This window comes from Bos javanicus, chromosome 9 (genome assembly GCF_032452875.1).
Source record: "Bos javanicus breed banteng chromosome 9, ARS-OSU_banteng_1.0, whole genome shotgun sequence".
In the NCBI taxonomy this organism is placed as follows: domain Eukaryota; kingdom Metazoa; phylum Chordata; class Mammalia; order Artiodactyla; family Bovidae; genus Bos; species Bos javanicus.
In genome coordinates, this window is record NC_083876.1 from 89,397,978 (window position 1) to 89,425,801 (window position 27,824).

At 39.5% G+C, this 27,824-nt stretch overlaps 1 protein-coding gene across 16 annotated transcripts in view; it reads right to left on the bottom strand.

Annotated features, from left to right (window-relative positions):
* SYNE1 (spectrin repeat containing nuclear envelope protein 1) overlaps window positions 1-27,824 on the bottom strand; it is a 497,963-nt gene that overhangs the window by 253,896 nt on the left and 216,243 nt on the right. For all 16 annotated transcript variants that reach the window (XM_061428348.1, XM_061428354.1, XM_061428353.1 and 13 more), the window contains 12 exons: window positions 26,842-27,024; window positions 22,675-22,776; window positions 20,218-20,421; window positions 19,157-19,364; window positions 18,227-18,339; window positions 16,524-16,729; window positions 15,374-15,529; window positions 11,220-11,511; window positions 10,012-10,184; window positions 7,442-7,751; window positions 4,897-5,061; window positions 2,042-2,398 (listed from right to left, as the gene is read on the bottom strand). In XM_061428348.1, the coding sequence (XP_061284332.1) occupies window positions 2,042-2,398; window positions 4,897-5,061; window positions 7,442-7,751; window positions 10,012-10,184; window positions 11,220-11,511; window positions 15,374-15,529; window positions 16,524-16,729; window positions 18,227-18,339; window positions 19,157-19,364; window positions 20,218-20,421; window positions 22,675-22,776; window positions 26,842-27,024 (2,469 nt within the window). The remainder of the gene's footprint in view (window positions 1-2,041; window positions 2,399-4,896; window positions 5,062-7,441; window positions 7,752-10,011; window positions 10,185-11,219; window positions 11,512-15,373; window positions 15,530-16,523; window positions 16,730-18,226; window positions 18,340-19,156; window positions 19,365-20,217; window positions 20,422-22,674; window positions 22,777-26,841; window positions 27,025-27,824) is intronic.

The window sequence follows — 27,824 nt, forward strand, 5'->3', positions numbered from 1 at the left end:
TATAAGTTTAAGGTATACAGCATAATGTTATCTGTTTTGATATTAAAACATCATTATTAAAAATAAAAGGAAATCTGAATATTGGGAGGTGATATAGTATTATCATCTAAATTATGAACTTTGGAGCCAAATCTGGAAGGAGATTTAAGCGAAGGGCTGGCAATTTTGGATTACCAGCACAAATAATAATCTATATTGTCTTCTTGAGATTCCAAGAAATGCTAATAATGTTTTAACATTAGTATAAATGTGCCAAACCTGTACTCTTTTAAATAGAAAATTTAAAAGGCCACTCTCAGGTAAAATCCAGGGAGAAATGTTATCTTAGTTTACCATGCACCTGTCTACCAAAAATAGAAGAGGAGAGTCTTAACTTTTTCTCTTGAATTTAAGTCAAGGTACTATATACAAGTTATGTAAAATCAGTATGGAAGTTCGAGGTTGTTTTTCTTGCTCAGTGATTCTGAATAAATTAAGTAGTTCCAGTATGTTTTTCTTTTTCTTAATTTTCTGAATTACATTCCTATGACCACCTAAGGCATATCTCTATGTATTGGCTACTACAATATTTTGAAAAGTGATTGGATATTTCTTTAAATTATGTACAACTCAAAATGTTGGTGTTTTGTATGGATCACAAGTGCAGCATTCCTTAGTTATTTCTGTTTGTCACAAGTGTTAAAGAACAACGTAGGTATTGCATGAAAACATTATGACCTTTTTCTCTTCATTTAAACAAACTTCAAGGTAACTGGACTTCTAAAGCAAAAAAAAAAAGTCCATATTCTCTTTACATTATCATGTGCATTTTTTATAGGTTTCACCTATTACTTTCATTAGTAGTATGAATAAAAAAATGATAGCTCAAAACAGTAATTCAATCTAAATATAACCAAATCTTTCTTTTAAAAAAAATTCATCATATTAATGGAAGAGAAAGAAAAGGAACACAAAAGAACTAAAGCATAATAATTCATTTTTTTATACCAGAGTGAATAATATTGACCACATGGGACAACGTACTGACTTCCTTCTCCCTGTTTTACAGAACTTTCTGTGCTTTATTCTGGAGCTTAAGCCTAAAGGATAGGAAACGCGAGAAAACAAAATCCTAGAAACATTATAAATTAAATAGTATAAGAGATGATTATGAAGTTTTATTTTGTGGGTGCTATATTTGTTTCAGATACTTGACTTAAGACAGTGTTGGAAATACTGCAAGACTTTCTTACTGGCTGGAGATATTTTGAAATCAATAACATAAATAGAAACAGAGAAGTTTACTAAACTTCCTTTTAAGGACATCCATGATTCAGAGCACTCTAAAACTGCACATATCGAAAGGCTTTCTGAGATATTATTTAAGTTTAAAGAAAGAAAGAAGATTTCAAGCTTCTGCCCATTTTTCACTCTTCCTTTTATGCTTTCCTTCCTCACATTCTGAAAGGACAGCTATTAGTTAAAAAAAAGAAAAGTCCACAAGGCAACTGGTGAGCATGACTAGGAGTTCTGTTAACGGATTAATTCAAACACAGCTGTCAAATCCACACACAGGAGAGCTAATCAGGGTGAAAACTATTAGCTGTATTTTAGGAGATTACCAAACATTTTTTTCAAAGCTATGAATTCAATCATTTAATTGTTGGAAGTAATTCCCTGGCAGGAAAACAGCTCTGACTCTCTATTTATGCCTCTACCCACAGGCCACTTTTTTCAGACTGAGTAGCTGAAAACAACATTACAAACTCTTACATCATAAAAATGAAAGTAAAATATTCCCACTATCCATAAACGCTTCTTATGGTAAAAAGAAAGAAAACCTCTTTCTCCCTTATGTCTATATTTTTACAGTACTTTGACTTATGAAAAAAGGAAATGGAGCAGCTTTACAAATTTAATTAGATTCATACTTATTTTTCCAAGTATGAATGTTGCATGTTTTTAGGTAGCAAGGAATTTTTTGTTGTTGTTGTTTAGCAATAAAGAAAGGCAAACAAACATTTTAGCATAACCCCCCAGCAGACACAGGAAGCCAGCTTACCCGGCCCTTCTGCCAGCATTCCACCAGCTCCTTATCTGTGTTCTTGCCTTCCAGGAGGGCTAACTGCTGAGTCCAGCTTGTCAGGAGGGCACTGAACTGTTCAAGGGCCTGCTCCAGCTGAGCCACTTGGCCTGAGAACTCCTGCTCCGAAAGGGCCATTTGGCTAACCAGGTTCTCCAAGCTGGTCTGTGTTTGGAAAACGCTGTCTTCCCACTGCTTCCAGTCCGCACGCAGGGCCTGCATCTCCGTGTCCAAGAGCTCACAGCCACTGGCAGTCGTGTTCCGTTTCACGGCAGGGGCCAGAGACTCTACTCTGCTTAGGCGGCTTGCACCAATCTCTCTGGAATCCATCAGCTCCTGTAATGGAATATCACCATGGCAACCGAGGAGGCTCTGAGTCACTTGGCCTTCAAGTTTCCAAATGTGTACAGAGGGGGACCCTGTCCTGCTAGGAAGTTTTAGCAAGTGTGCCACAAGGAACCGGATTCAATTCATCCGCCCCCTCCTAAGTTATTATAGTAGAAAATTATCATTGTGAGCGTCAAGGTTTGTGGTGAAGTAAATTGAGGAATCTGCAACATCCTGAAACAGACTAAAGGGGAACCCTGAAATCCGGCGTTGTTGGAATATGTGAAACTATTTTGATAGTGATTTGAATGTTTGCCTGTGGCGTATTACTCAGATAAATGAGTGAATCTTATTTTTCCCTAAGTTGACATCAAGACAAGTGAACAAGGATTGCCCTTGTTCTTGTTCTTGTTCTGTCCTCTGCTCGTCTCTACCCCATTTCCATCTTCTTCCCCGAGGTGGTGGCTTAAACAACACTTCTCTTCCATTAGGAATCAAGCTAACTCATCACAACAAAAGAATAAGCCCTCCTCAATTTCAAATACTTCAGTATGTTAATATTTTCATATGACATATTTTAAGTATGAAATAGTTCAGTATGCAGGTTTCCCTGATAGCTCAGTTGGTAAAGAATCCGCCTGCAATCCAGGACACCTTGGTTCGATCCCTGGGTTGGGAAGATCTCCTGGAGAAGGAAACAGCTACCCACTCCAGTTTTCTGGCCTGGAGATTTCCATTAACTGTATAGTCCATGGGGTCCCAGAGAACTGGACACAGCTGAGTGACTTTCCCACTCCAGTTCTTGCCTGGAGAATCCCAGGGACGGGGGAGCCTGGTGGGCTGCTGTCTACGGGGTCGCACAGAGTCGGACAGGACTGAAGTGACTTAGCAGCAGCAGCAGAGCAACTTTCACTTTTACTTTCACTTTCAGCATGTTAACTAAATATTTTTATAGTAACTAAAATAAATCATTCACAGACATACTTAAGCTGAAAGCTCAAAACAACCTTTACACAGTATTGATTTATTACTATTCTTTTTACTTTTGAGAACCTCACTAGAAATTCAACAATTTAACTGCAACTTTTAGGTTTAAAGCACACAAATACCCCAAAAGATAACAAGACAAACTTATGTATTGCTAATTAGGTAAAATAGTGGTATTTCTTGCTAAGAATAGATTTCTCTACAGAATCTATTCTGATGTTTATATATTTATGTATCCATTATTTTTGTTAATTTTAATACAAATTTATGACTTAGCTCCTGGATAATGCTTTAGGCACATGATCTAATTTAGTCTTCAAAATGACTCTGTGAGGCAGGTACTATTGTTACTCTGATTTTTACTGATGAAGAAAGAGGTTGAGGCTTGAGGACATCAAGTAACTTGCCCTAAGAAAAGCAGCAGGGTTAAAGTGTAGCATCAGGGTCTGATTCTAGAGCCTGAACTCGTGAGCTAGGGTTAGATTTGCTGTATGATTTTATAAGCATCAGTTTGTGCATCCTCATTCCCTCCCACACGTCAAGTTCCTTGAGGGTTGTAGAACCTTCATTGAATAAATGGATGAATGGGTGAATGAATGGAGGAACAAAATCAAAATATTAGTGAAGAATATAGCAAAGCATTTTAAGGAATCACGCAGGTAATAAGAATTTTAGAAGTGGCTTTCTGTGGTTATCTCATTTAAAATCTGTGCAGTTGTAGTAAGATTTAAATAAGATAATACTTTCTGAACATTTAAGAGTAAACTTTCAAAATGTAGTTATTGTTGCTGTCATCAACGAGTATTTTTATGTTCTGATTTCCAGGTGTCAGAACACAATCCCAGTCTTGTATTCCTGACCACATTTATACTACGTATTTCAATGTTTCCTCATGTACAATTAAACAATTGAAAATATCACCATTTCCTGGTTCTCAGATTAAAATCTATTACTTCCACATAGAGGAAATGAATGCAATTTAATATTCAAGTAAATAGAAATATATTTGTTCCAGCTCCCTCAGATATGTGAACTTTTTTTTTGTTTTAAAGTAGACCTTATAAACAGGAACCTATTTTAATGCCCTTAAAATTACTGTTTTCTACTATGTTGTCATACTGTTGGCTAAGAAAGCAGAATAAAACAAGTGAATTATTCAAATACTTTTAACCAAGTTACTTTATAAACTTTTCTTCCACTGTGCTAGAAAATGGTATCTGGTTTTGTCAGCCCACCAATCTGGTGCATATTTTGTAGGCCTTGATGCTACAGTAATAATAAGCACATTTGCACACAGAAGCATCCATGGACAGTGGTCCATTTTCCTCACAAGTGTACCATGTTTTGAATTTCCTTTTTTCTCCTACCTATATTTTTGATTCATGAGGTACAAGGTAATAAATGCCAACAAATAGAAAACAGGAATAAAATATTTTAAATAATCTTATCCACAGAATCTTCATCACAGAAATGTGATACCCAAGAACCAATGCAGTTATACCATCCATCTATTTTCTGACCTTAATTTTAGATAATTTTTTCTGGGTGGCTGGTGAATCTCCTGACATATCTGACCACCGATGAAGTTCTTCCTTTGCTGAATGGAGCCAATCCGTGAATTCTTGGACTGCGTCTAAATACATGAGATGGTCTTTCACAATCTCTTCTACTTTCCTCATTTTCTCCTGGTAGAGAAAGAAGAGTACTTTAACAGTAATCATTATTCAGACAAGGCAGCAGGTGTCTTAATGATCTTAAAAGATTCTTTTCTTATTTTTGAATTTTCTCTATGTCTAATATCTCAAAGTGAAAAAAATCAAATCTTAATTCTACTGAAAGACTGTGAAGAAGCAATCATTTTCCTTTAAGTTTTACTTGGTCTAGCTTAGAATAAAAATCTATGCTTAATGAATGTTGACTAACATCCCTCACTAATAATCCACTTAATTATTACTATTATTATAACTGTTCTTATTGTTCAAGAAATTATTTGTGTTGCCTTTGTGTACAGTATTCTGCTCAGCACTTAAAATAAATTTGCTCATTTAATCCTCATGACAGCTATGTGATGTAGATAATATTATTTAACTGTATTATGAGAAAGGACCTTTAGAGGTTACAGAAGTTAAGTAACATGCCCAAAGTCATACATCCGAAAAAGCATCAAAGCCAGAATTCAAATTTCTAGGTCTTTTTAACTGAAGTCATAGCTCTTAATCATTACCAAAATAAAAATTAAGATAAACTAACAACTGACCTGCCTCTTGAGAAACCTATATGCAGGTCAGGAAGCAACAGTTGGAACTGAACATGGAACAACAGACTGGCTCCAAATAGGAAAAAGAGTACATCAAGGCTGTATATTGTCACCCTGCTTATTTAACTTATATGCAGAGTACATCATGAGAAACTTTGGGCTGGAAGAAGCACAAGCTGGAATCAAGATTGCCGGGAGAAATATCAATAACCTCAGATATGCAGATGACACCACCCTTATGGCAGAAAGTGAAGAGGAATTAAAAAGCCTATTGACGAGAGTGAAAGAAGAGAGTGAAAAAGTTGGCTTAAAGCTCAACATTCAGAAAACGAAGATCATGGCATCTGGTCCCATCACTTCATGGGAAATAGATGGGCAAACAGTGGAAACAGTGTCAGACTTTATTTTTCTAGGCTCCAAAATCACTGCAGATGGTGACTGCAGCCATGAAATTAAAAGACGCTTACTCCTTGGAAGGAAAGTTATGACCAACCTAGATAGCATACTGAAAAGCAGAGATATTACTTTGCCAACAAAGGTCCGTCTAGTCAAGGCTATGGTTTTTCCAGTGTTCATGTATGGATGTGAGAGTTGGACTGTGAAGAAGGCTGAGTGCCGAAGAATTGATGCTTTTGAACTGTGATGTTGGAGAAGACTCTTGAGAGTCCCTTGGACTGCAAAGAGATCCAACCAGTCCATTCTGAAGGAGATCAGCCCTGGGATTTCTTTGGAAGGAATGATGGTGAAGCTGAAACTCCAGTACTTTGGCCACCTCATGTGAAGAGTTGACTCGTTGGAAAAGACTCTGATGCTGGGAGGGATTGGGGACAGGAGGAGAAGGGGACGACAGAGGATGAGATGGCTGGATGGCATCACTGACTCGATGGACGTGAGTCTCAGTGAACTCTGGGAGTTGGTGATGGACAGGGAGGCCTGGCGTGCTGCGATTCACGGGGTCGCAAAGAGTCGGACATGACTGAGCGACTGAACTGAACTGAACTGAACACATATGTTAAAAACTGTAGTACTAATAATACAAGAGTTCCCTAAAGGAAGCCAAGAGAAGGAAAAAACCTTCTCCCTTATTTTCTTTAACATTCTCACATATATGCAATAGAAAAGTCATGGAGGAAAGTAATGATTCAGAGAAAGAATTGAGAGAAAATCTTCATATTACATGAAGGAGCCAATTTCTTGGAGAACAGAAAAATGAGGGTTTTACTAAAATGAGAAATAGAATACTTGGTACATGACTTAAATCTGGGAGGTAAATAGACTTGCACCTAACGTAACAAATATAAGTGGCAGCAAAAGCAAAAGAACTCGAAACTGACAACTGAGTCTCAGAGAGTCTTACAAAGAAAAGAAATGGGTTGATTAACATTCTGAGTGGAGAAGGATGAAGAACAAATAAACAATAATCCCAAAATTGCATAGAGAGAAAAATTCATGGGCATCCATTGGTGAGAAATGACCCTTTATGTAATATACCTGTTCACTAAAGATATAGTTTCATTTTTTATTTCTATTTTTAAAATTTTTAATTGGAGGATAATGGCTTTACAATGTTATGTTGGTTTCTGCTATACAACAAAGCGAATAAGCTGTATATATATGTGTGTATATATACATATATACACATAACGTGTACATATATACATAATGTATATATATTATATATATATATATATATATCCCCTCCCTCTTCAGCCTCCCTCACAACCTCCACACCAATTCCCCTAAAATTTAACCTACAGTGTATTCTTTACCTGAACCTTGACGTTTTTCCTTTGCTATAAAGCACTAACCTTGGAAACGGTCAGTATGTCATTAAACTGTGTTTTCAGTTCCTCTTGAGCCGTATCCGTGAGAGCCTCATCCTCAGTCTTCTGGTAGAGCTCCCTGGCCTTTGCTGTGAGTCGCTGCAGGGCTCCGGCATGGTCTTCTGCCTCTGATACAATGGACTGAAAGTGATCCAGGAGGGAAAACTTCTCTTTCAGACCAGGCTGTGGTTGCAAGGGATGTTCTACTTTTTGATCCACCGATTCCATCCACTGCTCCAACTGGTTTTTCCACTCTAGATAGTCATTCCACTGGCTAATCACAGATTCTAAAGTGCTAGAATCAATGTCACATATTACAAAAGTAAGTTATCATCACATCTCTACTAAAAACCAACCATGAGGGCATTGCACCCATGTAAGCTCTTTTACCGAATGGTATTGTAAGTGATGAAAACAGTGTTTTCAAGTGAAGGGGAAACACAGCTGACCTACAACACAGCTTCTTCCAAATAAAAATAAATTTATCCCCAAATTTGAAGATGTCTTAGTCACATATGCATCTGGAGATTTGTCTTCCAGATGCTAATTGCCCTAAATGAATAGACACATATACATGTTACATTGTCAAAACATCAGCCAGGGGGCACCAGTTAAATTTTATTTAATATACATTAATTCTGTATTTTCTTGGATTTGGTTTATCCTATTAAAGATAATGGAATTCAAAATGTGAAGTATTCTTTTGGGTAAATGACATAATTAGATTGATTTTTTCACTTGCAGATATAATATATAATGTTTAGCGCTTCTGTGTTGAATGTGTGAAGGGATGAAGGCTCAGTGTGCTAATAGTATTAGAAATATAGTCGCCGAAGTTAATAGTCAAGTCAATAGTTCTCCCAATAGTCAACTAAAAGGCTCTTTAGACTGGCATTTTTAAAATACCTCCAACATTTAGCTTTACAAACTATTCTAACTCATCTTCAGTGACCCCTCCCACTCTCCCTTGCATATAATTCTATGACCCTGAAGTTATATCTGTGGTGAATGTACTTCCAAATTGTTTCTTTTGCTCAAAATCTCCCCTTTGCACCAATATATACCTTATCATATATGCCTTAAAGCCCTATTCTTTCTGCAAATAATTTTCTGGAAAGTCCAAATCCATCTCACTTCTCCAGAAGCCATCCAAGCCCTACTCTTTTCCACAGTCCACAGCATCTTAGGAACACAATCTGAGTCAGAGGCTTGGTTGTTTTATTTTTTTTTTTTTTGGAATGTATCCTACCCTAGGTTTTGAGCACCGAGAGAGCAAAAACTACTTTGTTTCATTATTTTAGCACAATAATTTGAGCACTGCCACTGCTCAAAACGCAGTTTCCAAAGTTAATTCCTTGCTGAAAGAGAAGAATCAAGGATTTAAATCTGCTTCCTGTATTTAACATCTTATTCTAACATCTCGAAAATATTCACCCGTATTGCTATTCACTTTTATGAAGTTGGCCTGTTACCAAGCATTGGGGAGTTTAGTTCATGCCCCAGCAGTCTGATCTATAGAATAATAGAACTATGGAATCTGATTTTTTTTTTCTTTGCTGACCATTATGAGTTGTGATGAAGATTCAAAATCCTGCTGACTCTGTGGAGTTACCACCTACCCTCCAGATGCAAAGTAAACAAAGCACATTTTTAGCTGTCACCGTGGTTCACTGTTTACACTGCAGTGAGTAACTGGAGTGTTATTTTGTTTTGCGATGAGCTCTAATCTTCTGTTCATCTATTTATGAAGATCATTTTGAGCACACACTTCTGCGATTGAACAGTACATATAACCTTCAGAATGTGACTTCTGGAATGTGTGTTAGTATAATACTGACTGAAAGTCATTTGTCCAACCAGCCAGTCAGATTATTTGTCGATCCTCTGAGAAGAGGGAGGAAGATGAAAGTCTTTGAATCATAAATATAACACAACAACAAAACCTTGTGTAACAATTAGAATCTTCTCTGTTTTCTCATCAGCATCTGATGCAATGGGGTCGTGTAGTCTGGCTGTTGCCCATGTGAAGGTGTTCACACATAGCAGGAGGTTGGTCCCCTGGCCTTACTCTAAATGTCAGGATAGAGTGGGGTGATCACATACTCTCCCAACATCTCTGTAAGCCCACTGCTAGGGATATTACTTCAGTTGAGAAAAAGATTTGTATGTAAGCTCAAAAGTTGCCAATGACTTAACTTTCCTTGAAAAGCAAAAAGTTATTAAAGTTGTTAAAGTTATTAAAGACGTATTCTTTTTTTGATGAATTTAGAGGCGGTATCTGATTAAGCCCATGTGTGCCAGAATCCATGAGAGATGTTATGGGAGATGTAAATATTACACACACACACACACACACACACACAAAGCAAGCAAGCAAACAAAACCAGCCATTGCAGTTATAGAAAATTCAATCAGGCAGAGACAGGCATCCATACAACCATCTAAAATAACACGCTTGGTAACTCTCTTACAAGATACCTTCAGCTCTACTCCATCATTTTACTAAGTCACTGGGTTTGACTCAGGCAAAGACACACTAAAAATGGGCTCTGTACCTCTGGGCATGGACGGAGGAGTCCACGATGTTAGCCCACACGTCTTTAAGGGTCTGTAGCTGAGTCTGGATCACCTTCTGACCCTCCTTGTTGCTACTTCTCAAGGCCTGTTCCCCTTTGCCAATGGCCATGTTCAATTTAACTTCCCCTTCACCTTTCATCAGGAGAATTTCCTGTGAAGGAAGAATGAATAATCATCAGCAGGATTACTAAAACCTTCTGATGTGTTGTTTCCCATGAGAATCAAGCTAAGGCATACCTTACCTTAAAATGGAGCAACAACAACAATATCAAACTCTGGACCCTATGGCCCTATAACACCTTACTTAAATATAAAGTCCGGGAGTCTGGAAGTCAGAGACCAACTCTGATTTAAGTTCTTGGAAAACTCTGGACCACAAGCCTAGAAGTGGAACTTTATTGAATTTTGCATCAGAGTAAAGAGAAGTCATTTTGAAAACAAAGACACTCTTGTCCAAAACTTGACAGATCCCTATTTCTATTGCCTGGGTAATTTCTGCCTTTCAAAGGAAACTTCACGGACTGCAGGCTAGTCTGTGGCCTCCTCCGTACTTCATCAGGGTCCCTCCATACAGGCTGTACTGAAAGTAATAATTTACAGGTTGATCTCTTCCACTAACTGGGAACTCCTGGAAAGCAAGAACTAATTTTTGTCTCTATATTCCAATCAACTTGCGTGGTGCTTGGAGTAGAGTAGGTATTCATAATATTTGCTAAAAATGTTTACTAAAATTTAAAAAAACAATTATTTTAAAGCTATCAGAACAAAAATATTCCTTGACAGAAGAGGAAAACAATCCCTCCAAATCCTTTTTTTGCTCATTTTCTTCATTTTGCCCACGTAATCCTGAGGAGGCTCACAGTTGAACGATGAGGACCTAACTCAAACACCTGTGTGTGTGTGTGTGTGTGTGTGTGTGTGTGTTAATTACTCAGTCATGTCCGACTCTTTGTGACCCTACAGACTGTAGCCCACCAGGCTCCTCTATCCATGGGATTTCCCAGACAAAACTACTGGAGTGGGTAGCCATTCCCTTCTCCAGGGGATCTTCCCCACCCAGGGGTTAAATCCAGGTCTCTTGCATTGCAGGCAGATTCTTTACAGTCTGAGCCACCAGGGACACCCCAAACACCTGTGAGTCTAATCCAACAGTCTTCGGAAGGCCTCAGGCTGGCGCCCCACGTACCTGCACTTGTAACAGCCGTCTCTCCAAGGCGTCTTTGCTCCCCACAGTGCTCTCTGCACTGGCCAGTCTGTCCTGCATGTCCTTCACCCAGGACCACATGCTCTGCAGCGCCTCCTCCAGGGCCTCGTGCTCCTGCAGGGCCACCTGGCAGCTCCGGAGCTTCTCCTTGGTCATCCGGAGTAAGTTCTGATAGCTTGTGAGGAGCTGGGAACACAGGCGGCTTTCTTTCCCAGCACCGTGGCCTTCTTCACTGAGAAGCTGCCCTCTCTGGGACAGCTTGTCCAGAGACTCTCTAAAGAAAACAGGGGAAAAAAAAAAAAGAATTCTGTCAGGAGCACAGGGGAGTGACACATGATTGTTGACATTGGAGCAGCCACCAGACCAGAGCGCACAGCTGACATGCCTTTCAGTGATGGTGCTGGGTACCCTCAGAGGCCTGGCTACCTGGCTCTCTGTGGTTTATCTGAATGCAGTCACTTCCCATCGAGGGATCTCATTCAGTCTGTGCTATCTATGCCTGGATCCCAGCCCTGTGTATTGTCAGGGATTCACTTCAGGAAATGGCCCAGGCCTGTCTCTCCGGGCTGATCTCTGACTTTTCTTCATTCCTAGTTAATGCTCTAATCATAAACAGTTCCCTGAAATTCCCTAAGCACTCCACCCTGCTGTATACACACGAAGACTCCTCCTTCATAACCACTCTTCAATTTCTTTTCTAAGAGGCCCTTCAAATCTCAGTGCAGGCCTTACATCCCCAGGAAGCATGATGCGGACTCCCCTTCTGGTGCCCTCTTTCCGCCTTTCTCTCACCTCATACACCCTGTCTGTCTCCATCCACAAGGCTTTCACCTTCTAGAAGCCATGGTAATTACATTCATCTCATATCCCCAGCATCCAGCACAATGTTTGGCAGAGATAAAGTGCCAAAGAAAGCTTCTTTCAAAAGGCCATCTTATGAATACTTATGGGTTTCTTTGTTGTATCTTGGGAACTCTGCTCATCTCAGTTTGAGGTTATGTTAATTAAGTCAAGGGAAAACATGATCTTCTATGGCTAGGTCGGCTTTATGCTGTTTTACAGATTTCTGAATCAGCCTATCTCTCAGGAAATGCCTGGGATATCAGAAGGGAGACTGTTGATGCTGTCACACAAGCTGTTGTGAATGTCAGAAAAGGACAGGAAACCCATTTCCTACCTCGTCTTTTTCTTTTGCTTGAGCAGCTATTATCTAAACAGAATCCTGTGTGCTTCAATGAGATATATAAGACTTAGACAACATTACATATACTTTAAAGTACATCTCTTATACTTGTAATACTGGGAAAAATTGGAGGTGGGAGGAGAAGGGGACAACAGAGGATGAGATGGTTGGATGGCATCACTGACTCAGTGGACACTAGTTTGAGTAAGCTCCGGGAGTTGGTGATGGACAGGGAAGCCTGGCATGCTGCAGTTCATGGGTTGCAAAGAGTCAGACACAACTAAGTGACTGAACTGAACTGATACTTGTAATCTGCATGAGACATGAAGGTAAGACATGAAGACGGTTTAAACAATGACTTTAGTTAAATAATAATTCAAGAGGACAGATATCACATGTTACCACAAGAAGAACTGCTTAATAGACAATAAAAATCAATGATTCTTAAGTCTGAGGTTCTTTTTAAAAATACAGGGCATTCCCCTAAGATATGCAAAGTACTTGCAGAATATTATGATGAAAAAAAAATCCAAAGGACTGGGAAGAGCAAGTGGCCAGCAAGTGAAAGAAGTCAGGTGACTCAGCTGGAGAAGCTGGGATACCAGCGGAGCACATTAGGACTGTCTAGAGAAGCTGCCAGGTGGAAAGCAGATGGGAGCAAATACACCTAGTGTCCAAGCATCTGGTCCTGGAATATCAGAGTAACAGCTCAAGAAGAATATCAAATGTTTAAAAGGAGGACAGAAATAGGTCTGGCCGTGTTATATTGTACCTAGACAAGAGTCAAGATTTAAATTCACCATTGGGTTGGGGTGAGTTTCAATTTATAATTGAATCACTACTGGGTTCAATTTATAAAAAATTGAAATTGAGCAGGACTCTGTGAGGCCTTCCCAGATACTAAAGCCCTTCTGTGTCCCTTGTCTCTTGTTTGCAGAAAAGCTGTAGTCTCCCAGGTCTCCCCTGAGTTGCAAAAAAGCAGACTCAAACGGTTAACAATTAGGACAACAGTCACAGAATATTTAGCTTCTCCCTGAAGGATATAAATAACAAAGTCTGATTCACATTCTTGAGTTGTTTTGCAGACACTAAAATGGCCACCAGAGGGAAAAAGCTAACTGCCCGGGTAGCTCAGCTGTTAAAGAATCTGCCTGTGATGCAGGAGACCCCAGTTTGTTTCCTGGGCTGGGAAATTCCCCTGGCAAAGGAATAGGCTACCCACTCCAGTATTCCTGGGCCTCCCTGGTGGCTAAGATGGAAAGAATCCTCCTGCAGTGCAGGAAACCGGGGTTTGATCTCTGCATTGGGAAGATCCCCTGGAGAAGAAAATGGCAACCCACTCCAGAATTCTTGCCTAGAGAATCCCCATGGACAGAGGAGCCTGGTGGGCTACAGTCCATGGGGTCACAGAGTTGCACACGGCTGAGCACCTAAGCACAGCACATGATGACCAGACTGTAGTCATGACATAAGATGCTCTGTCTTGAGCAATACTGAATATGTGGCTTGCACAATTCCAGGAACTGACTTCAAGGTACTGATAACAAACTGACCTTAGAACTGAAGATTAACTGTGCTTAAAACAATCAAGATGATGCTGACCAGACCACTAAATGACCAGTTTCAAGATGATTCTCAAAGCTAACTGTTTTGTTCTGCTTGTAGTCTCTGCCTGCCCACCCTTCAAGTTTTCCTTTAAAATCTGTTCTCTAATCAGCAGTGGGGATTGGTTCTTTGGGACATGAGTCCACCTTCTTGCCAGAATTTCCAGGTGCCTCAATAAAGCCATCTTTCCTTTTATTCAATACTTGTCTCTCATTCTTAGATTCTTGAGTATGAGCAGCTTAACCTGAATTCAGTAACAAAATCAACAACGTGTTTGCCCCATGGTAAAGGTTCACAGCTGCTGCTAAGTCCCTTCAGTCGTGTCTGACTCTGTGCGACCCCGTAGATGGCAGCCCACCAAGCTCTGCCATCCCTGGGATTCTCCAGGCAAGAACACTGGAGTGGGTTGCCATTTCCTTCTCCAATGCATGAAAGTGAAAAGTAAAAGTGAAGTCGCTCAGTCGTGTCCAACTCTTCGCGACTCCATGGACTGAAGCCTACCAGGCTCCTCCATCCATGGGATTTTCCAGGCAAGAGTACTGGAGTCGGGTGCCATCGCCTTCTCCAAAAGGTTCACAGAGGTAGGACCAAAGCAACAGTCAGACAGAGTTTTGGGCCAAGCTTCCCTCCCCTAGTGAAAAGTGTTCTGTCTTCCAGTGCAACAATTTCAATGAAGCAATTGAAAATGCCAGTGGTGTAGTGTGAATTGAGGGAGCAAAGCCATGAAAGTGGAGTCCAAAGCACAGGCCAGAGAACTGCCTGAGAAGGAACCGGAAACATTTGCTCAGTTGACAAGCAATGAGAAGACAAATACTGCAGTGAAGAAAATGAATCTCTAGGGCAGTCAGACTTCATGACAATACCTTTTGCTTTACTAACAATATTATGAGGATATGGTGGATTGGAAATAATCTTGGAGGCTGAAGTGTGTGAGAAATATATGGAAATTGGGGTCTATAGTGTTATTTTGTAAATGAAGGGTATTTTTATAATCACCTTATATCCTTATAATAACCTCTGGGAGGAAAATGTATTTATTATTATTCTCAATGTTTAAAAGCTAATATCAAGAAATACAGGAAATGAGTGGCCTGTCCAATTTGTTGAACAAAGGGAGATATAACTGCAGTGGAGCTCAGCTCTTTACCTCCAACCCAATACTCTCTCCAGATCACCACACTGCCATGGAAACACTATACAATCATTTGTGTACTAGGTATAGAAGCATCACCACCCCAACTAACCATCTAACCAGCCAACAAACAACCCGAATAACCAACCAACCAACCAACCAGACAAGCAAACATTTGCTAGTAAGAAAAGCATCTATTCCACTTCCGCATCCTACCTTGCAGCCAACAGTTCTCCCAGAAACATTTCAATTTTATGGACTTCGTTTTTCTTCTCAGGAATGTGTTGCTTGCTCTCTCCTAAGTTTTCTGTACTTAATCTTTCTTCCATTTCATGGATCCATAAGTTCAGTTTTCTGTGCTGATCTTCAAAGCTAAAGAAAAGAACAAAACACGTTAGATAAATTCTTATATGTTCATTATAATAAATAAATTATAATATTGAGGTCAACAATGTCTATGGCAATTAAGACCTCATGGATTTCCAAGCAGAGTAGAAAATTTGACAATAATCCCATTCAAATAATCACTTATTTCAGTAACAAAATGACAAATTCTGGACATTTTTCTTGAGATCCAAGCAGAAAAAGAAGCACTCTATCTTGATAATTATAGCTGGTAATTAAGATTACATTTCCATGCCTGTGTGCACTTAACTTTACATCTTACTACAAAGACCCTGAATTGGGGCCAGTGGAAAAATGGGGCCGTGGAAGCCCTTGGAACAGGAAGGAAAGTCATCTCTGGGTCTTTGTATCTTACGGGCATTTGAATATGGCACAAGACTCTAGGGTTCTTAAGTTTTAAAAAAACACTGTAAATTCTCTAAGAAACCTTGACAAAAGTCAGGCAAATACCTCCAACCAAAAAAAGGCATTTTGATTATACTGACATCTTTCCTTTCTTAGCAACAGAATATTTTTTCTAATTTTATATCCAGCCCTGTTGATATAGCTTCCTGATTGGAATCTTGATTCAGAGAAATATAATAAGTGTTTTCTGCCATAATTCCAACCTCACTGAAGTAGACACAGTGAGGAAAGGACTTGGATAATCAAAAATTCGGGTGTCAAAATTCTAATATCTAGAGTTAGCCAAACAGACAAAAAGTACATACATTTATGTCATTCATAATCATTAGTGAATATAATGCCTTTCTTTTTCTGTATAGAAAATAAAGCCAAATGATACCATCAGAGTTTGAGCAATCAGTTATTGTCCTAGTATGAACATGTACTTAAAGTCAAAACATTATAATTTAAACTCACAATTTTAAATATTTTTGTTTATTCCCAATGCCTCTTTACTTTAAATCACTGAAGAAATAGTCCGTGCATGATGAAATCTATACCTGTTGAAAAAACTTACCTCCCAAGTTCCAAAGCACAGTCTTGTAGCGTCTGTCTGTCTTTCAGGCACTGTTTCAGAAATGCCTGAAACTCTTCATTAGCTTTTGTAACTTGTTCCTGAATGCTACTGACAATTTGTTTAGATAAATGTGCATACAAAGTTTGTCCTTCTCGGGTCACCGCATCAAGCTTGCTCTGTCCATCACTGACCGAGTCCAGAATGTTCTGTTTCGGGAAACAAAGGTAATACAAAGCATTTGCTATTATTCAAAGATCCTACTGCATAGGAGGATTAATCACAACTCTGACCTGAGAAAGTAAAGCAAGAGAAGAAAAACAGCTCAAAGGAAGAAGGCTTTTAATAAGCTTCAGTGAGAATGATGTATATAATTGGATACAGTCAAGACTGAGAATGGAGGATGGTGCCAGCCAGTCACTGGAACCGCTGAGGACCAACTGCAAGCAACATCGAGCTGGAAAGAAGGATGCTCTCATCAAGGTCTGTTCTCAGTCAGTCCCTCTCCATTCTCACCATCTCAACCTGGTTCAGCCTCCACTTCTTCAAACGGTTAATGTGACATCTTTCAATTGGTTAATTGTCTCCACCCTGCCTCCTTGTCTGACTCACACTGCACACAAGATCCTGTGCTCAGATCCCTGCTTTTCTTGGTATGCACCTCTTCCTTGGAAGATCATATACATGGGCATGGCTTCAACTGAGCAAAAAAAGTCCAGAACCACTATGCTGGTCTTGCCTCCACTCTGAGCTCCACAGAGGTATTTGTGACTGTCACTCAGACTTTGCTTCATGGAGATCCTCTGCATTTCAAGCTTTAAAGAACCCAGCTCCACATCTGAATTCACCATGCCTCCAGCAAAACCAGCTTCCTGTATTATAATGATCTTCCTCCCTGGCTGCTAATGAGTTATCTACATAATTCCCATCACATCACCCATTAAGCCACAAAATCCTTATATTCCTCATTAATGTTTTCCCCCATTAATTTTTTAAAAAAATATTTTTATAATACTTAACACAGTGCTTTGCTCAAATTAACCATTTGAAAAACTTGGCCAAAACTTAATTTGAACTTAGGCTCCTGACAATCATTCTTAATGTTGCTGCACAGTGGCCCTCCCTTACCAAAATTTATACATTTTTCATTGTCTGTCACACCTTTAAAACCTACAATATCTATTGCTTTTATTTGAATATATCCTAGCTCCAAATTCAGATGCTAGGTTATTAAAAAAAACACAAGCCATGTCTTCTGTTTAAAACTTCTTCATGACAATGATGTAAAATAGATACAATTATTTATGCTTTTACTGCCATAAAAACTAAAATTAGGTTTAGTTCTGAATGACTGCCGAAGAATGAGTAATAGACTAACAAAGAGAGGAATGGGATCTAGAAATTCTGAAATTTTAACTTTTTAAAAAATTTATATATTTTCAACATATTTCAATATTTTATATATTATCAAGGGATAATTGCTTTACAATATTGGTTTGATTTCTGCCTTACATCAACATGAATGATTCTAACATTTTTATCAACTTACTTTTCATACTTCCTATCTCTTTTTGACCCAAGAAATCTAATTCTGTTAGGGAAGAAGAAAAGTGAGAAGAAAAGAAGGTTTGGGGAAATAGATGGTTTAGGTCTGACCTGAAGGCACTTGAAGGCAATTTAGGAAAAAGTAGCGCCAGCTTGCATACCTGAAGATCACGGAGCTTTGCCTCCAGAACCTTGCTGTCCCCAGTTCTATCTGATGATTCCTTTGCTGCTGCCTTTATTCCAGAAAACCATTCTTGGAATAACTGCATAGACTCTATGGAAAGTAACAAAAATAAGGAACACATAGAAAACATTCAAAGAGCTTCCAGGATAACCACAATGAATTACTTCTGGTGATCAGCCCATTACATCCTGCCTTACAACACGTTCCAGAAAGAAAACAATATTAATAATAGTATAGAATATAATACAGTATGACCTACAACCGTGACGTCTCATGGTAGAACTGAGAAATTACCTGAGACGTAAGACTGAAAAGAAATTTGTATTCCTGACATATTTGATTTCCCATTGTGTGTTTTTTTTCTCTTGGTGAAGAAAGATAATTGCCTGACTATGTAAGAGTAAGCAGTGCTCTTGAGGTGTTAAAGCCATTTCTACAGCAAAGGGAGGAACCATCTGCCCTGCCCGCCATGCTGACTTAGAGCGTCACACATCGACACCAAAGCAGAGGCACAGCAGTGCTGGAGGCCAATCAGGGACATAAATGACCCAACAGTTCCCTGAATTACAGTCCTGCTGTTTTATAGGCTCTCCTAATATCCAAGCTTACTGTGTCATTTCCTCAGAGCAGTGGGAGTCATTTTCCACACAAAGGAGCTCTACTTAGAAAATCCACATGAAGTTCAGATTCATCAAGATGGCAGACTCCTACTTTCTTAGGGATAAAGAAGAAGAATCCTGCCAACAGTGAGAGCCCAACCACAATAATTTTCTTGCTCAAATCTCAATGCAGACACACATTTAAAATGCTACTCTTGTGGAAAGTTTTCTGGCCGTTTCTAGGCAGCATTTGGTTTGGACTATGTCTTGTAAACAAACTACTCATGCTAGGGCCTGTCGGAACTCACCATTGAAGTGTTTTTCCAGAGAATCCTGAAGGCTGGCCTGTGTCTTGGAGCAGGACTGGCTCACAGCCTCGTGTCTCTTTATCAGCCCCGTCATCGCACTGCCCAGGCTCCCCAGCTCCACTGAGTGGTACTTGCGGCACAAGCTATTGAGATTTTCCTGGGTCATACTGATGTTGCTTTGCTGACTCTGAAGTTCTTTTTGTATGTCCTAAGAATAAAAGTATGCCATGAAGGATATTCATTACATTCAAGAGAAATATCTCATCTACCGCACTCTGGAATGTTTTTTGGAAAGTGACGTTGTTGAAATCCAGTCAATAATGTATACAATTTTGTCTACACCTGTAAACAGCTGTTGAGAGATAGGTAGGATTTGGGTTATAGTCTAGGATTTAAAACAAACTGAAAAGATCTTCTGTGGATTCCAGCCCAGAATCTTGGGTTTAGTTGGTTGATTAGAAACTATTAATAGAGTCAGCCTCCTGCATTCACATTTTTCCCTGGGTTACTTGGCCTTTGTTTTAGGATCACAGGCCATACCAAAAGCACCAGTAGCAAATTTTAGAAGTATATGTCCTTAGTCTCAAGAACAGTAAGAAAATATGCTAAAAGAGCACAAACTACATATATCATTTTCTCAACCATTTTTAAAACATAGATCCTTCTCAGTACGAAAGCAGTCATGCTGACCAATAAAAATAATTAAGTGATGAAAAACTATTAGGCATTCAAGTTTGAAAATTTGTAGAAATTCAAACAGTTCTTCTATAGGCTCCCACCTTTTTACTAAAAAATATGTATTATATATTAACAAGTACAATCTTTGAGCAGGCCCTATAGCAATGCATGCTTTCCATTTTTAGAATATTCGTGTTTAGTTTCTTACCACCTGCATTCAATTCTCCATCTGTTACTTTGCTGTCTCCTATATCATGAATTAGTTGGTTTGGTGCTAATATGGGTAACATAACAGAGGTTACATTTATATTATAGTCACTGAAAAGCAGGAGAATTAATATTACTATTGAAAGGTAAAGACTTAGTGATAGTTTATGACTTACCTTCACTTTTTTCAGCCCTTCACAAGTCTCCGTTTGGGCACAGTTCATCAACGATTCTTCTAATTTTGTCAGCCAGGTTGCCGTGTCATTAATAAACTTCTCCACTTGTGCACTCTGAGCAGTGAATTCTTTCAAGGTTCCTTTTGCTTCTTCAGTAATTTCTTTGGCATGCTCCAGTTTCTGCCTTAAGTCAGCTTCTATAAACTAAAACATAAAGTGAGATTTCATTAAAATCTGTAAAGACCAGAGCCCTTGTTCAGTAGGGATTCCGTTCATGCACAGCTTAACAGTAAAAATCACAGAAGCCTCACCAAGGATGCTAATTCAACTTTTTTAAGAGGAAAATCAGTGGTTTCAAGTTGCCAAATATCTTGAGTAATGGGGAAATGGAAACAGTGAGGATTATAGTTAATACTGGGTTTTTAAAGTGGAAGTTTTGACTGAGATTCCAGGAAATCCACAAGATCTCATTTCAAAACAGAACTAGACCTACACAGAGCTACCAAGTTGGTGACCAAAAACCTGCTCTTCATTCTCCCAGGGAAACACATATTTTTCACCCTGAGGTAGTTTGAACAAACACCACTTTGGGATTCTATCATGAAGCCATGTCCTCTCCCGTTTAAAATATTCACTGAAGTTAATTCTTCTCTCCTCCCTGGATGACTGATTTTGGGAAGCCCTGGACTTTCCCACACATAACAATAAAAGGGTTTATAATCCTGGTCAACTGCAAAGCAGTTTCAACTCCACACTGAGAACATCAGGCTGATTTAATAATCAAAACTTTGAAGGTAAACTTAGAGATTTTTTTCTTATCCTCTATTCAGACCTGTTGCAAACATGAAGCCTCCAGCGGAAAAAGGGGCCAGGTGCCTTTTTTTGTCTTTCTTCCCTACTCCTCCACTTTGAACAGCCTTTGACACCTGCAGGCTGGGACAGGCAGGACAGTGGTGACCACCGCTGGGAGCTGGCCTCTCTGCTTTCTGGGCTGGGTGAGTTCACATTCACTCCTGTCACAGGCCTCATATGGGGCTTTCTGAGGCTCCCCTCACTGCTGCCCCCTTCTGCTGAAGTTCCCCAGAGACAGGCAACACATTCCTCTCAGGTTCTGTACTTCCTCCTTATGCAGCCTTGGGATCTCTAACTCCCTGCTGCTGAGGCCTGTTCATCATCCAGAAAGCCTCTTAAGCCTGCAGAAATTCTCTGCAGGACCCTGAGATGCCCACACTGAAGCTCTTCTCTTTCATCATTCACTTCCGGGCCAGAGGTCACACACTGGCATTTCACCCCAGATGACTCTGAGATGTAGGCCACTGAAAACAATCATGTATCCTTGGCAAATACATCAGCAGTCAGCCAGCCTGTCTCCCGCCCTTAAGGTTTTTTGTGGGGGATTAGATACTAGTCTCCTGTGTCTGCCAACTGCACAGGGCACGTGTCATGCTCTCCAGACAGTATCAGTGAAATCCTTTCCATTTTGAGGTAAGGTGCAGGGACCTCCACATCTCCTCCATGGGCATGGGTAGGAGTGTGTGTGTGTGCATGTGTGTGTGAAAGAGAGAAAACAGAGCACAACAGTAGCTCTCTCTCAAAACCCTGCCTCCATCTTCACTCTGCCAAAATCCAACTGTTGTCCGTTTATGCCCTTGATAAGCACAAGCTCTCCGATTTAATTTTGCTGATTATCAGCACCCCTTTTGCCTATTCTTGCTTCAGGTGAAGCATCTAACCTTCTGGTACAAGTATATCATCCACCGATATAACTAACTGATAGATAAAACGGTCTTGGGCCAGAGCAAAAGAATAGGTGGTCAAACAAGGTTGATGGGTTAGTAAGAAACAGTAGAAAAAGGAGAAAGGCAATATAGGAAGAGAGAAAATGTAGAGAAAATGAAAGCAGCAACAAATAGCTTAGAGTAATGAGTTAGAACCGCTGGCCCTGAGAACTGGTGCTGGCTGTGCCCAAGCTCCCTCACTGAAGCATCCCTGGTTCCTGGTCAAACCCCGTCTGCCTGGCCTGCCTCCAGTACCTGTGGATTTATGCCATCTAAAGAGCCTTGAGGAATGAAGGGAGACATTGTGATGGTAATCCCTCCAAATGCAATTATTCAGTAAGAAGGATTAGAAAAATATGAATTAGGATATCAATATTCATAAACATGGTTTCTGTTTCTGTCTAGACTTAAAATGGTCCTTGAGGAAAGCTGAATGCTATGACTTCCAAAATTTAGTAAGGAAAAAAAGAACTAATCTTATTATAATATTTGGGTTGGAACTAGCACTAGGAATTCTAAAGATGCTATATTTTAACTCTCATGTCTGATAAGGTCTATGTGTCTGCTTGGAATTATGACAGTGATAACAATAAGAATATACACACACATATACATGCACTTTTTTGAGAATTTATATTAATAGCATATAGAGTTATTACAAACTTGATGGAGTGCTTACCTGAAGGTCTGGAGGTGTTTCTGGATTTTTAGTTAATTCTTTAAGATCATTAACTTTAGAATGAAGTTCTTCTAATCTCAAAGCTTTCTTTTTAACTTCAGACTGCCAGGTAAAAGACAAAGGGGAAAAACATAACTTATCAACTAATTACATGTCATACAACGAATGACATGTTTTACTTGGCATTTCATGATTTCAAGCATTAACTCTGTCAAAAAGACCCAACTTTAACCCAGGGTAAAGACAAAACAAAAACCAAAATTCTGCTCCATTTTCTGAGGATTCTCATTATTTGTGAATGTGGAAAAATATCACCATTAACTTTCACTGGGAATGTGAGGGAGTATGCGGAACTTTCTTCCCACCCTCTTTTATTGGGGAAAATAAAAACTTCTGGAAAAAATTAAACACTAACCGAAAGTCTTGAGTCAGAAGGAATTTTCAGCAGACCAACTGTCGTTTACTTATTAGCATTAATATCATTGGCTACTATGGCAGCATTTAAGTCTTAGAGAAGCATTTCAGGAGTGCCTCTTCATTACTGTAGACTATATGCAATATAGTATGTATTACATATATATCAAGTCGCTCAGTCGTGTCCGACTCTTAGTGACCCCACGGACTGCAGCCTACCAGGCTCCTCCATCCATAGGATTTTCCAGGCAAGAGTACTGGAGTGGGGTGCCATTGTCTTCTCCGATAATGTAATATGTATGTAATATAATATGTATAATATATGTAATACAGTCTACAGTAATTGAAGAAATGCTTCAATTAGAAATTTCAAGGGTGTTAAAACAGAATTCAGGTTAATTAAGAATTGACATCTAACATTTTGCCTTTTGCCTTCTTTTTTTTCTCCCGTCAACACTAACACAAGAAGAAGAAAGAATAACCAGAGATGATCATGGAACAAATTAGATGCTTGGAAACTTCATTATTTATCTGGACCCACGAAAGTGAAAGTATTATCTGCTCAGTCGTGTCCGACTCTTTGCGATCCCATGGACTGTAGCCTCTCAGGCGCCACTCTCCATGGAATTCTCCAGGCAATGGACCCCTGAAGGAACATATAGTAAAGTGTCCCTTTCAACTGAAATGTGGTGTTGTGGTGCTTTGTAGACACTAACAAACCTCCTGACGTCTTCAATCTAGAAAGCAGTTTTTTCACCCAGGAAGAAATTTCCTGTCAGGCCCACTGGCCTTCCCCAGGAGCAGCCTGGGCAATGAAGGGGTCACACACACACACCTCCCCTTCATTTCCTGCACTGCAGCAACAAAACTGTTAGGCACCGAGCTGAATCCAGTTCACTAATCCTATTAACTGGTGCACCACAGACAGTAACATAAAAAACTGATCTCTGTGAGTGACCAGATCTGACGCTGTGAATGTGGCTGATGCCCACTGGCTCCCTGTATCCCAGAGGTGAGCAGCAGGAGCGTCCTCCAGACTCATTGAACAACTGGCCCTGACTTATAGCATTTACCACCATTTTGAGCTACAACATGATGCCATAGCACAAGGAGCTGGAAGTACCATGTAGTTGCACATATTCTACAGTATTTTCATCATACAATGAATGTCAGTTACTTCAGAACCGAGATAATTGCTGAAAAGTAATGAGGAAGTGATAAGTTTTGCGAATTTATTGCTTTCATTTTTAATACAGTGTCTTTACTAATATCAGTTCAGTTCAGTCGCTCAGTTGTGTCTAACTCTTCGTGACCCCATGGACTGCAGCATGCCAGGCTTCCCTGTCCATCACCAACTGCCGGAGCCTAGTTAAACTCATGTCCATCGTGTCGGTGATGCCATCCAAGCATCTCATCTTCTGTCGTCCCCTTCTCCTCCTGCCCTCAATCTTTCCCAGCATCAGGGTCTTTTGCAATGAGTCAGTTCTTTGCATCAGGTGGCCAAAGTATAGGAGTTTCAGCTTCAGCATCAGTCTTTCCAATGAACATTCAGGACTGATGTCCTTTAGGATGGACTGGTTGGATCTCCTTGCAGTCCAAGGGACTCTCAAGAGTCTTCTCCAACACCACAGTTCAAAAGCATCAATTCTTCAGTGTTCAGCTTTCTTTATAGTACATACATGACTACTGGAAAAACCATAGCTTTGACTACATGGACCTTTGTTGGCAAAGTAATATCTCTGCTTTTTAATATGCTGTCTAGGTTGGTCATAACTTTTCTTCCAAGGAGCAAGTGTCTGTTAATTTCATGGCTGCAGTCACCATCTGCAGTGAATTTGGAGCCCAAGAAAAGAAAGTCTCTCACTGTTTCCATTGTTTCCCCATCTATTTGCCATGAAGTGATGGGACCGGATGCTATGATCTTTGTTTTCTGAATGCTGAGTTTTAAGCCAACTTTTTCACTCTCCTCTTTCACTTTCATGAAGAAGCTCTTTAGTTCTTCACTGTCTGCCATAAAGGTGGTGTCATCTGCGTATCTGAGGTTGATATAGCTATTTACAATTTAACTTTTTTATATTTAGTTATTTGGCAGCACAGGCATCTTAATTGCTGCACATGGGATCTTTGTTGCGTCATGTAGAATCTTTCCTTGCGGTGCATGGACTCTCTAGTTGTGGCCTGAAGGCTCACTATTGGCAGCATATGGGCTCCAGAACACTCAGGCTCAGTAGTTCTGGCTCTTGGGCTTAGCTGCTCCGCAGCATTTGGGATCTTATAATAGTTCTCCGATTAGGGATCAAACCTATGTCTCCTGCATTGCAAGGCAGAACCTTAACTACTGGACCAGCAGAGAAGTCCCTACATCTTAATTTTAAATAATGATTGTGTTTAGCACTGGCTTGCAAAATTCCTGAAAATGTAACAGTTGACTTTTGTGAGCTGGTGCAAGCTGTACTCTAGCACACACCACTGTTTGAGCTGTTGCATTAATTTAACATCGAAGATAACACCTAAACAGGCTGTGCGATCCCTCTCCTGACTGTACTTTTAGTCTGAATCATTTCTGCTATTTGTTTGGTTTTAGAAATAGGGATAATCTATAAAATGTTCTTGGGGTCAAAGACAGGTGATAACTTAGGACATACAGATGATTCAACTACATTTCATTCAGACTGCAGTCACTTTTCATGTGTCTGTCAAGGTCCAAGCATGTGCCAGGCCCTGGGCTGCAGTCCTGAGGACAGAATGTGGACTTCTCTTCTCTCACCAAGGGCGCAGTCAGTCCCATGCTTTGTGAGGCAGGTTACCTCTGATTACTCTATTTCCTTTTACCTTGCTTCATTTTTCATCATGGCCCAGTTACTTCTTGACAGTTTACATAAGATATGTGTTGTAATGCAAATACTGTGAATACCATGAGGGCAGTAACTTTGTTTTAGTAGTAAATTCTTAATGTCTAAAACAGTGCCTGTCATATTTTAGGCACTCATTGGGAATCTGATGAAGGGATGAATACATGAATGCAGGAAATGGGAATAAAATGAGTTATTAAATTGATGACCAGAACTTTAGAAGCCTACTTTCCATGGAAGCCTGTGACACTCCAGTCTCCACTTTTCTTCTATATCTGAAAAGCCAGTGGAAGAATCTAGCACCTAACGTAAGTGATCGGGGCGTGGTGACTGTTCAGTTAACATTTTGTTTGAATGAAGAAAGAATACATAATAAATATTATTAGGTTACAAACACTTTTCATCTGATTCTCTGATAGGAAGGTGCCATAATCTCAGAAGAATGGGACAAAATATAGATTCTATGAATCTTTACTAGTCTATTAATACTTTAAGTAAAAGAGCCCCAATTAAGAAATGGTAAAGACACACAAAAGAAAACCCCTCTCGTATCAGTAGTCTATTCAACATTCAAGGAAACAGCAAATGATAATTAACAGTTTTATTACACTCATATCTGTCTTGAAAGGAAGAATTAACTTTTTCTCCCCAGTGGTCTGTTTTCTTTTTTTAAAAATTGAAGTACAGTTGATTTACAATGTCGTGTTAGTTTCAAGTGTACAACAAAGTGATTCAGTTGTACATTCATATGTATCTATTTTTAAGATTACTTTCTCATATAGGTTATTACAAAATATTGAGTATAGTAGGTGTCCTGAAAGCAATTACAAAAGACAGTTTTTTTCATATTCTGGTCAATGATGTACCATGAGCTCACATAGGAAGGTTGTAATCATTTTACCTCAAATTCTTTCAGGAATTCTTCTGCTCTAAGGCTGTCATTCAGGTTGCTGATGCTTTCGGTCAGCTGTGGAACAGAATGGTTTGACCATCCGTCGATCTCATCTTTACTTGTAAGTATGTCATCCCAGATAGACAGGCTCACCCTCAACCTGTCCATGTTCTCCTCAATCTTCTCTGATATCTGGGATAGAAAAGAAAGACCTTATCATTAAATCCAAAGCTTTAAGATGCTCTCTGGTCACTGAAGTAATAAATATGCCTGTGCTTCATTCCTATTCTGACAGAAAAACAGAGGTTTGTGAAAATTTGTTGTTGTTGTTGTTACTTGCAATGCTGAGATATAAAAGTGTGCATAATTAGACTTGGATATATTTATAGAATAAGTAAATACATAAGAGAGCAACACACTCTGCATGGTTAAAGTATTACTGTTTGACAATTTAACGATTCTTGTTATACTAAGAATGCCATTTTATTTTTTATTTTTTGGCCGTGCCATGTGACATACAGGATCTTAGTTCTCCCCATGCCCCTTGTATTGGAAGTGCAGAGTCTTAACCCTGGGACCACGAGGGAAGTCCTAAGAATGCCATTTTTTAAAAGTGTAGGCAGATAAAGTTTTCCCAAGTCCTTAAATTATCTCATTATAATATGCAAATATCAATATCTAACCTCAGTAATTTAGCTTAAGTGAGGGAACCCACTATAGCTTAAACTTATGAACCTAGATACTAAAATAACAGGGCAGGGGTAACAGAATCACAGGATTTATGTACTGGAAAGCAATGTAAACATGTATAGACTGAGATGTAGAGCTCCAGAGAAATCAAGTATCTTTTCGTATAGCACAGGCACACGGCTAACAAATGACAGCAGAGCTCCAGAGAAATCAAGTATCTTTTCGTATAGCACAGGCACACGGCTAACAAATGACAGCAAGAACTAAAAGCCAAGGACGTAAATTCCAGTGTTTTTCATGCA